This window comes from Lithobates pipiens, unplaced genomic scaffold, assembly GCF_037356315.1.
Source record: "Lithobates pipiens isolate NorthernLeopardFrog02 unplaced genomic scaffold, aLitPip1_a1.2 Scaffold_19, whole genome shotgun sequence".
Classification (NCBI taxonomy): Eukaryota; Metazoa; Chordata; class Amphibia; order Anura; family Ranidae; genus Lithobates; species Lithobates pipiens.
The window spans coordinates 580,936,793-580,948,513 of record NW_027507764.1 but is presented as its reverse complement, the minus strand read 5'-3'; the positions used below and the strand labels follow the sequence as shown (position 1 = coordinate 580,948,513).

General features: G+C 40.9%; 1 protein-coding gene across 1 annotated transcript; it reads right to left on the bottom strand.

The window, feature by feature from the left end:
• Positions 1 to 3,397: 3,397 nt before the first annotated feature.
• LOC143998120 (forkhead activin signal transducer 3-like) lies at positions 3,398 to 8,522 on the bottom strand. Its single transcript, XM_077493864.1, has 3 exons — positions 8,262 to 8,522; positions 6,626 to 6,730; positions 3,398 to 4,661 (listed from the first exon to the last, which is right to left on the bottom strand). The coding sequence occupies exons 1-3, from the start codon at positions 8,520 to 8,522 to the stop codon at positions 3,897 to 3,899; spliced, it is 1,131 nt and encodes a 376-aa protein (XP_077349990.1). The 3' UTR covers positions 3,398 to 3,896.
• Between the last annotated feature and the right edge of the window lie 3,199 nt (positions 8,523 to 11,721).

Below are 11,721 nucleotides of genomic sequence, written 5' to 3'. Positions count from 1 at the left end.
TTCCCCCCCCCCCCCTCATCAGGAACCTTACCCTGCCGCTAGTACTGTCCATACCAGGCAGGGTACCTGTCCTCTACCAACTCGCAAATGCATTGCCAAACCTGGGAGCCAGGGCCTTAAATAGGCTCTGCCTGGCCCAAGATGGCTGCCAGAGTCACTTGGAAGTGGCAACAACCAATGTATGCTTCCCCAGTGACCCTGGATACCATAGAGTAACTGTGTTTCTCCTGATTTCCCCTCAAACTGCAGTGCACCTGCCGAAGAGCGCCACCGGCAGTCAAGAAAGTAGACTGCCCCTGTCTACACCCTTTCTGGTGACTTAGGAAAAAAGCCCAGCAGTGAAGAAACAGAGAAAAGGGGAAAGGGTAGGAAGGACTCAGCCCCATTCTCAGTTCAGCCCTCCAGGGAGAAGGTGCAGGGTAAACAATTCGATCCCACATCAGAGACAAGAACATTGCTCAGCCTGAGACAGTTTAACACTACCTCTGCCATTAGAAATGGAAAGATGTCCTCACAGGGTGGTACTGTGGACAACAAACAGATATGCTATGCCACGGCCTAGTAATAATCATGGGAAATCATAAAATAGAGAATTGGACTTGCCTACAAAGTTCATTCCTTGTTTATTTTTCGATTTCCCTACCTCTGCCATTGTTCAGAGAATTGGATTGATTGCCTAGGATTGTTCTCTTATGCTGCTAATTAACTTCAACATTAAAGGAAGTTATTACTCAAACTTGGCTTCCCTTTGAATGTCTGAGCAAGAGACGCCATCAACAGCCAAAGCCTGGGAATTGTAAGAGCGAGTATTATCTGTGAAGCCCTGGCTGTGGGGCCGGGAAGCCGCGAGGTGCCAGCATGTGAATACTGGGTTTGAGAAGGCGCAACCAGAAGGGTGGTGGGTTCCAGTCTCTGGCCACCATTCTCACGCAGAAAAGTGTAGATTGGGCAGAGAGCCACGTATGCCCTGGAAATCTGTAGAATCTGTGGAGCTGCTCCCGATAGCCTTGCACTTGGCAGACCGGGCCCTGCTTACATGCCCACCTTTTTTTGCATGTTCCGACACCGTCTGCTACATTCTCTATAACATACAATAAATAAAAATGGTGCAGGGATGGTGGGAAGTCAGGGCCCCCTCATAATGGAGACAGCTTGTGCATAGAGCCGGGACATACAGGACCCTGTCAGGCGATTCATTCACCACCATTAGCCAAATACTGAAATGTCCCTTTTGGGGGGACTGATCCTTTAAGAACTAGACTATACCGTTGATATATACTTTTTTCAGAGTATTTTACACAGGGCTTTTTTTCTCAAAGAATGGGTACTGGAACGCCTCCCTTCCGAGTCACCCCTTGACTCTGCCCCCTACCCACCTCCAAGAACCATTCCTTTGTTCCACACCTTACCCACCTCCCAGTACCACCCCTTTTAGAGAATAGAGAACCAAGTATCGTTTTGTGGTGCTAAGTATTTTGTATGGAATTTGTTAATGATAACAAAGAAAATTGAGTGCTGTCCGTGATGCTTTTTTTATTTGCACTAACATACAATTTTTCAGGACAAGCTTTCGGGGTATGTCCCCTTCTTTAAGGTCCAAGCAGTACTGATTTACACATTTTTAAGCAGAATGTTAAAAAAAAATAAAAAAAAATAAAAAAATTTCTTTGAGGAAAAGGAGAGAGAAAAAAAAAGAGAGAAAAACAAACACATACATTATTATGGTAATAAAGATAGCAGCAGAGTTAGTGAGATAAGACAGAGGGAGAGCTATAGAATGGAGGGGGGGGGGGGTGATGCTAGTCACAGAGGGGGTCTTAAAACTTTAGTATAATGGGTAAGGAAACCTATATCTGAATTCTAGCATCCCCCTCCCATCCATTCTATAGCTCTCCCTCTGTCTTATCTCACTAACTCTGCTGCTATCTTTATTACCATAGATTTGTATGTGTTTGTTTCTCTCTCTTTTTTTTTTTTATCTCTCCTTTCCCTCAGAGATGTGTTTCTTTTTGTTTTGTTTTTTATTCTGCTTAAAAATGTGTAATTCAGTACTGCTTGGACCTTGAAGAAGGGGACATATCCCGAAAGCTTGTCCTGAAAAATTGTATGTTAGTGCAAATAAGAAAAGTATCACGGAAAGTACTCAATTTTCTCTGTTGCAATTGCACTAATACGGCTACAATCATATTATTAATGATATAGTATTAATGATAACAAGAAAGGCAGTAATATAGAAATATAGCAACAATGGATACCCCAGTGACAATAGATCCACCCCAGCAGCAATGGACTCCCAACAGCCAGCATCAATAGACCCACCAACAGCCAGCAACATCAGACTCCTACCTCAACAGTAGATCCCTCCTAGCAATGATTGACTCCCTGCAACATAATACTCACCCTGAGCAACAATAGATCCGTCACCAGCAACAATAGACCGCTCACCAGCAACAATAGACCCCCCTGAAAAAATAGATCCCCTCCAGAAACTATTCCCTAGCAGCCAGCATCAATAGACATTCCCTCAACAGTAGATCCCTCCCAGCAACAACATACCCCCAACAGCATAAGACCCACCCCGGCCACAATAGATCCCCCTTCATCTGCAAAAGCAGATTCTCTCCGCAACAATCAACCCTCCAGCACATCCCAGCACCCATTGCCATTACATACATTCAGTTCTGGAGGTGCCGGGACTGCGTTCCCCCGTGTTCCTGCTGAAAAAAAGCCCTTATTTTACTAGTTCTAATCTTGATACCCATGTGGACAATTAAAACACTGATGCCAAATTTCAGTAAACAAAAAATATTCAAATTTATTTCAAGTGAATACAGTCAGACAAGATACAAAATGATTGTCATATATACATGTGATCCAATGTCTTTGGACTGTATGTCGTGTTTGGTGCCACCTCCTCTGGGCCACATGCCGAGTTGAGTGCCGACCAGTGTTCATTTTGTCAGGAAATTTCAGTTTAGTTTTAATCATAGTCTTTTGACTAAAATGGCATTTTAGTTTTAGTCGTGTTTTAGTCATCTGAATTTGTTTTGTTTTAGTCATATTTTAGTTGACTAAAACCTCTAGTATATTTTTAGTCAGCTCAGACATTTTAGTCAACTAAAATCGAATGGGTTTAGTTACATTGTAATGGATTATTTACACATTTCTTTCGAAATTCCAAACTAATTACATACTCCTGGAGTTAAAATCGGATAAGATGTTATTATTTATGGTATTAAGGTTTGAACATGCACTACGGGCACAGGTTTAGCCATTGCGATATACTACCTCTTTATAAATAAAAAATAAATTCATAAATAAACAAAAATCTTGCTTTTTGACTAACAAAAGTGCAACTTTAAAATACAAAAAAAAAAAAAAAAAACTATAACCTCTATTGGCTGTAATGCCATTGCACATAATGCCTGAATATATTACCAACATTAAATATTAAGAAAAAATATAAGAAAATACTTTTTCTTAATATTTTCTCTTTCAGCAGCTTAGTAGATGCCCCCCCCCTACTTATCCTTATGTGGTAGTGGAATAGTGCAATACATGTTCAAACTTTAATTTGCTATTATTATAGGCTCTGGATGGAATTGTGTTTTGCCGATTTAGAAATAACCTGCAGAGTAGTATTAATTTTGATGTCAATTTTCGATTTAGTTTTAGTTATAGCCTTTTGACTAAAATGCCATTTCAGTTTTAGTTGTATTTTAGTCGCCTGAATTGTTTTAGTCAAATAAAATAGTGTTAATTTAGTGAACGGAAAAATATTTCAGTCGACTAAACAAACACTGGCGCCAACGTCATCAGGCAAGGCTTCAAGTGCAGCTAGTCCTTGGGACAAAATTGAACGGCCCAAAGCCAGCCTTGTCTCAGCACCTGGCCAATCAGTAACCGTTGGGTCTGTACCCTGGGTACACCCCGACCTGAGATAAATGTTGCCCATACGCGCCACCTTGAGATAGATGTTGCCCATACGCGTCACCTTGAGATAAATGTTGCCCACATGCGCCACCCTGACCGTAACCACTACCTTGAGATAAATGCTGCCCGTACATGTTTTGAGGTGACATGTAGCTCCCCTGTGGGGGATACACGGGGACGTCAAAGATTGTTTTATTAGGAGGCAAATCTGACCTGGCTTCAGAGGGTCTAGGCTGGGGAGACATTTGAGGTCCCACATTGGGAGGGTAGGCATCCCTCCGCTCCGCACAGGTGGAGCTTGAGTATGGGGAAGGCATGTAGTTACACACAGGGAGTGAGGAGAAGTTGGAGTAAAGCAGGAGAGGGTGTATGCTGGGAGGGGCCACCACATTAGGGGCCACGCATTTTGTGTATGATGTTGGAAGGTTCCATAAGATCATTGGGAAGGTTGAGGCGGGATGTACACTTGGGGGCGGGGTTGGTACTGGGGACTGAGTCTCTGCTTCTTCTGCTCTGACCGCAGTATTTTCTATGGATGGTTGAGGGATATGAAAAGCGGAAGTTTTGTAGGGCTGTCCATTCAAGATATAAGGAGCCAGGTCATGAGGGTAGGCATCCTGACGGGTGACCACCGTATTCTGCAGCTTCGTGGCTTCGGTGGGAATCTGGCTCACATCCACCGTCCAGTAATTGCCTTTAGCATGCGGCTTCAGCGGATCTTTCAGGACCTGCAAAGAGGGAGAAGACGTTAGAGGCATAAGATTCACAAAAATCTATTACTGGTCAGGGTAACAAAACCCTGTAACCTGTTTGTAATTATCAGAAAAGTAATTTCTGAGAATCTGCACCTATTTTCAAAAAATTGGTTATTTTTACTTGGCTGCAATATGTAGTAAATGAGCATATGTTAAAAAAGCAACAGTGATGAAAAATGGCTTAATTAAAGTAGAACTCCAACCAGAACTCTGTTTGTTTTATAGTGGGGGATGGTTGGGTCCCCTATCGAATGTGTACAATTTGAGCTGTGATCTATATAAGAAAACTTAGAGTGCTACTCAAAGAGCTGCTGTAAGACTCACTGGTGTCCCACACAGCTAGCGGGCGCCTCCATCCAAAGAGCTCTTCCCGGCACCAGGGAAAATACAGAGAAGCAACCAATGGGATACCGCACATTGGAAACACAACTAGAATATAAGAAGGTGAGATGCGGCTTCAGCTCAGGCTCCTCCCAGGCCACGCCCAACCAACACATTTCGTCATGCACACAGGGCTTAGTCGTAGAGGTCTATAACTAAGCCCTGTAGATGGGGTGAAACGCGTCAGCGGGGCTTGGCCTGGGAAGAGCTTTGGGCTTAAGCCGCATCTCACCTTCTTATATGATTTTTATGTTTGGGTAAAATATAATATAAGGCTCTCTGAGTCTGCAGGATAGTTCATAATGCTTAGGAAAAGTTGGTTCTTTTCTTTTCACTGCATTTTTCAATGACACATAGACACTCCAAACAGAAAGTTTTGCTGATGTATGAAAACACTAGCGTAAAAATAAATAAATGTAATGGATTAAAAAAAAAATGTTGATCATGAAAGAACAATTTAAGGGAAGTTCCCTTCCTGCTTCGGAGATTGGGTGGCACTGTGTGACGTTGGGTGGCATTGTGGGAGGTCAAGGGATTTGCAGTTGACTTAAGACCCGGAGGGGGAGGGAAGCCACAGCCCTGCAGCAGGCCATGGCCCTGTGGTTGAGAACCATAGAGGAACCTCAAAAATTACTATATTGATATATAATTCACACTTAGGCCGCGTACACACGGGCGGATTGTCTGCCCAACTTAGTCCGCTGAACCGTGTTTCAGCTGACAATCCGCTCGTGTGTGGGCTTCAGCGGACTTTTTCAGCGGACAGTCTGACGGACTTAGGATTTCGGAATTTCCGTAATTTTGTCCGTCCAAACTTGGTTTCAGCGGACAATCCGCTCGTAAATAGGCTAGTTCGACGGACTAAGTATGGCGCATGCTCAGAAAGGATTTACACGCCGAAGGTTGCATTGCAGTGTATTGGACGTCGAATTTCTAGTCCCATCGTACGTGCCGTACACGTCATCGCGCAAGCTTTCGGCGGACTGTCTGTTCATCGTGTGTGTGGTCAAGTCCGTTCATTCAAAATTACGACGGACTGTCTGTCGGATTGTCTGACGAACTTAGTTGGGCAGACAATCCGCCCGTGTGTACGCGGCCTTACCAGAATAACACATGGGTTGATTTACTAAAACTGGAGAGTACACAATCTGGTGCAGCTCTCCATAGTAACCAATCAGCTTCTAATTTCAGCTTGTTCCGTTAAGCTTTGACAATAAAACCTGGAAGCTGATTGGTTTCTATGCAGGGCTGCACCAGATTTTGCACTCTCCAGTTTTAGAAAATCAACCCCCATAGACCTGGCCACTGGCGATGACCTCTGCATAGTCCTTAACAATGTCTAACTTTAGTTAAAATAATACTCTTTCCAATAGATTTTTCATCACAGAGTAATTCAGAACTTTACAGAGCTCTGGAAGAGTTCTATCACCACATCTCAAAATTATAGCTCAGCGCGCTCTTCTATTATCACATTGGCGTTGTGATTTGGGGACTATCCTGCAAGAGCCTTAAGAGCCCATCACCGCCATCACATCCTAGGAGCAACAAGTCCTTACCTTTCGGAAGCAATCATTGGAGGAGAGGTTATGTCGAATAGAGTCCCTCCAGCCCTGGTAATCCCCCTTGAAGAAAGGGAAGAGGATTCTGATCTCACTGAGGATCTGCCAATAAAAAAATATATAGTTGTAAGTGAATGAACATGACCGTAAATCAAGATACACAATGCCTCTTACATTATATAAGTATAACCAGGAAACCTGTACTCAGATTCTTGGGAGGACATCACTGTAGACCTCCTGTCCATTTGTGGTACAAGGCTTCCTAAATTAGGCATGTAGAAAGTGATGCCAGGGTATAGACCAGTGATGGTGAACCTTGGCACCCCAGATGTTTTGGAACTACATTTCCCATGATGCTCATGCACTCTGAAGGGTAGTTGAGCATCATGGGAAATTTAGTTCCAAAACATCTGGGGTGCCAAGGTTCTCCATCACTGGTATAGACAGAAGACTTTGTGCATGCTTGTATTGAATTGGGCAGGTAGCTAGCACTTTCTGAAGAAGTTTGGATGGACTGGAGATTTTTTTAAATGTTTTTTTGTGTCCCCGTTGAAGAAATCTCTACTTTTCCCTTTCCTTCAAGTAAAATTAAATCTCCCCAAATGGCAAATCCCAAGTTAGACGGTTGCCACAGGAATATTGGTCTTTATTGGAAGGCTTCCCCTGATTTGTTGACAGCCCAAAATGTTGGCTTCTCCAATCACTTTCATACTTTTGTGGGGTTCTCAGGGTAAATCTCCCCAGCTGGGACACAGACAGCAAAAAAGACTAAAATAAAATGCAAAAGCACCCCTCTCTATATAAAATCATTCACTATTACAAAACGTTTTTCCACAAACCACGGGTTAAAACCAATAAGAGAAATAATAATGAAGGCCTTAGCTGCATTGTCCTTACATATATTATCCACGTGTGTTCAATTATATCAATTATATCAACTTTATTCTCAAAACACAATTTGAAAAGAAGCAAAAAAAAAAAGGAAGAAAAAAAATAAAGTAAAAATGTATAAAAAAAAAACACAAATTTGAAAAAAAAAGCACACACACATGAAATCACATGAACAAAAAATACAAAGAATAAAATTTTAAATAAACCATCTTATGTTTTTTTATCTGTTTATGTGATTCCATTTGTTTTAATGATATACTTAAGGACAGCATAAGGCTTATTGCTCCATAAAAAAAAATTCTGACCCATTTCATCAAAAAAACTAAAAAAAAAAAAAACTTTTTTATACTTTTTTATTTATATAACAACATTTAAAGAGGAAAACGGATAAGTTTTTCCTGGAATTCAGCCTGTGGTCATCTGAGTTTTATATGCTGCAAAAATATCAGGCAGCCAGAGGCCTAAATTAAATAAATATAAAAAAAATAAAATAAAATAAAAAATATATATATACAGTATATAAAAACATTGACAATTCACCCAACTTCTTGAACTCCTATTTTTGATAAATAAAACTAAACTAAAACTAAACCAATTTTACTAAAATTAGTAAATGTTGCGCTGAAAATAAAGAATTTCCCTTTGATAAGTCCGTATTCTGAGCTAGTCTCAGTGTCACCCCCTCCCTCTGCCCTTAGCTGCCCTAAAGCCCCAATAAGCCCCACAATGGAAGGTTGGTTACCTGTGACAGTTTGAGCTTCTTCTCAGGGGAAGTCTGGATGACCAGGGCGATCATGGCCAAGTAGGAGTAGGGTGGTTTGGCGTAGCGTTGATAATTCTTCTTCTTGCTCTTCTTGCTGAGCTCATCAGTGTTGTCGGGCTCTTTGGGGCCTCCGTTGGCCTCCCCAGGACTGTTCTCTATGTCGGCCAGGATCCTGCCTATGCTGTGTGGCTCAAGGATTGGCTTGTAGAGGGGGTCCCAGAAATGTTGTGGGTAATCCATGGCTTGTCAGGTGTGTTGTGAGGATGGGGGCAGCCAGCCAGGTATACATAGGGCTGGGATCCCTACCCTGGGCTTTATAATGTAAATGCACCTGTGACCATAAGGGGCGACACCCATCTTACTGCAGAGAGCACCTCACCATCTATTCAATTAGGTTTCTAGGAAATGCCAGGGCTGAGATGTTGGCGGGGGGCATTGTTATGTTTATGTTGTGTTGACTATAAACTGATGGAGTGTATATCATATGCATATGAGGTGAATGTTACATTCATATACTAAGGTTACCTCTTGCATATACAGTGTTTATACCTGATTTGTATATAACATGCACTATTTCCTTTTTTTTTACTAATTAAAAAAATACAGTCATTTTAACTTTAACATTTCCTACCTTTTACATAAAACGATAGACACATTTACCAAGCTCGGAATGACTTTTGTTAGAGTACATCGGGCATAAATAGATTAATACTTTTTTTTTTTGTCCATCGGAACCATTTAAAGTTTCCAACCTTGAGGTTTTATTATTCTAAATATTCTTCCGACTTTTAGCTGTCGAGATTGTTTTATTTTACCTCCAATTTTTTTAAACAACTTTATCCAGTTAACATTTACAAGTACATTGAGTTTTAGGAGTTATTTTTTATTTATTTAACTTAGAAAGGTATATTTGCTAGAGGGGTGTCTTATCTAAGGATCACATACTGGATTCGATTACAATTGCTTTTTTTTTAGCATAAATTTACATTTTATTTTTTCTGTTAAGTTTTGAAATTGCTGTTCGTTGATGTCCCTTTTATTCCAGATGGTTTTCGGTATTTTTGCCTTGTTAGTGGCCATTTTCTAAGCGTTCTCTATATTTAAGAAACTTGTAGAAGCAAATTGAAGGGGATTATATTTAATATAAAAAAATTTAAATACTTATATGACGTTATGTTATATTAAATCTATAAGTAGAACAATTCTGTTATGTTAAGATGACAGATCTGAGCAATTTGCAGGAAAAATTTTTCTTGATTAAAAAAAAAAAACTCGGTAGGACTCCATAAAACATGGGAGGTCTATTATTAACAATAGATTTTAAAACATGTTGAAAATGCTTTGGGCAAATATAAATCTATATTAAAAGAAAAAAAAAATAGATATATAGATATAAAAAAAGTAAGGCAGACTTGATGGAGCACTTGGTCTTTTTTTTTTTTTCTGCCGTCGCTTTTCTATGTTTCTATGGGGTTAATTTGCATCCCTGCTCCATGTAATTTTTCCGAAATATTTATCATCAGTATAAAATAATAAATTCAAAGCATGTCTATCATAGCTTTAGATCATTATTTGATTGATAATGAATTATTATTAATAATCAATTAATATGTATTCATAGTTTTTACCCATTCAATATTACATCTAGACACATGGAGTTAAAGCGGAGGTCCACCCTAAAGTGGACCTTCCGCTCATTGGAATCCTCCCCCCCTCCGGCGCCACAATTGGCACCTTTCAGGGGGGAGGGGGGTGCAGGTACCTGTACAGTACAGGTATCTGCACCCACTTCCGGCATAGCTCTCTGCGGAAAGGGGCGTAGATTGCGAACCCTTTCCGAAAGTCCCCCGCTGCCTGCTGGGAAACACACGGATCCCAGAGGCAGCGGGACCATCCTTATTGCGCAGCGCAACTCGTAGGGAACCGGCAAATGAAGCCGAAAGGCTCCACTTCCTGATTCCCATACCCAAGATGGCGGCGGCAGCACCCGAGAGACGATCGAGAGATCGGCTTCGGGTGCCGACATCGCGGGCGCGCTGGGCGGGTAAGTGTCATTATTTTAAAAGTCAGCAGCTGCAGTATTTGTAGCTGCTGGCTTTTTTAAAAAAAAACGGCGGAACTCCCGGCGGACTCCCGCTTTAATTTACTAAAACGGGAGAGTGTAAAATCTGGTGCAGCTCTGCAAAAGAACCAATCGGCATCCAGGATTTCTTTATTTTTTTGTCAAAGATTAATTGAACAAGCTGAAGATAGAAGCTGATTGGCCACCAATGTGCAGCTGCACCAGATTTTGCACTCTCCAGTTTTAGTAAATTAACTCCATGTGCCTAGATGTAATATTGAATAGGTAAAAAACATGAATACATATTCATTGATTATTAATAATAATAATTAATGATCAATCAAATAATGATCGGTTAATGACTTATTAAATGTTGGTATAATGATTAATGGTGGTCAGTATTAATGCTGCTTTATTCCTCTTCCTTGTGGCAGAACTTTGTTTTTTTTTTTACTAGTTTGACACCCCAACAATGAAACAGCCATTCTAAATCTATGATAGACATGCTTTGAATTTATTATTTTATACCGATGATAAATATGGTGGAAAAAGGGCAGGGATGCAAATGTGGAGAATTATATACCCGGCGATGTTAAGTACATTAGAGGAGATTTAGGCTGGGTTCACATATATGAGAATTGGATGTGTTTTACACCACATCCAATTCGCATTTGAATGCGACCGCCTCTCAATGGAGCCGGTTCACACATGTCCAGGGGATCTTGAAAACAGGTCCCGTGCATTTTTTGGGTCTGGTTCAGGTACAAATTCAGGGAACTCCAGACTTCAAACCGCACCCGGACCTATGTGAACCCAGCCTTACTAAAACTGGAGCACGCAGAATCTGGCGGGAGCTGTGCATAAAAACCAATCAGCTTCTTGCTTCAGTTTGTTCAGTGAAGCTAGGACAGTAAAACCTGGAAGATGATTGGCTTCTATGCAGAGATGCACCAGATTCTGCCTGCTCCAGTTTTAGTAAGGCTGGGTTCCCATAGGTCCGGCTGCGGTTTGCAGTCTGGGAGTCCGGTGGGTTCCGGTTCACCAGTTCAGGTGCGATTTTTTTTTATTGCCTGAATTTGCACCTGAACCGGACCCAAAAATAAAGAACCACAGAAACATACACGAGTGTATATTTAATTACTTTTGTCAATTTATAAACAGGTGAAATTACTTTTGTTACCACTTGATGCCACATTTCAGAAAGTATTATATTGTTAATGGATAAATTCTGGGTGGAGGTGGTTTTTTTTTGTTTTTTTTTTATTTTTTTGTTTTTAATGGAGTAATATTCAGTATTGTACACAAGTATTTCCAATCGAAGTTAGTGCAAATTTGTGAGGGGAGTGGTCACAGCGCCAATTTTATTTTCTATAAAAT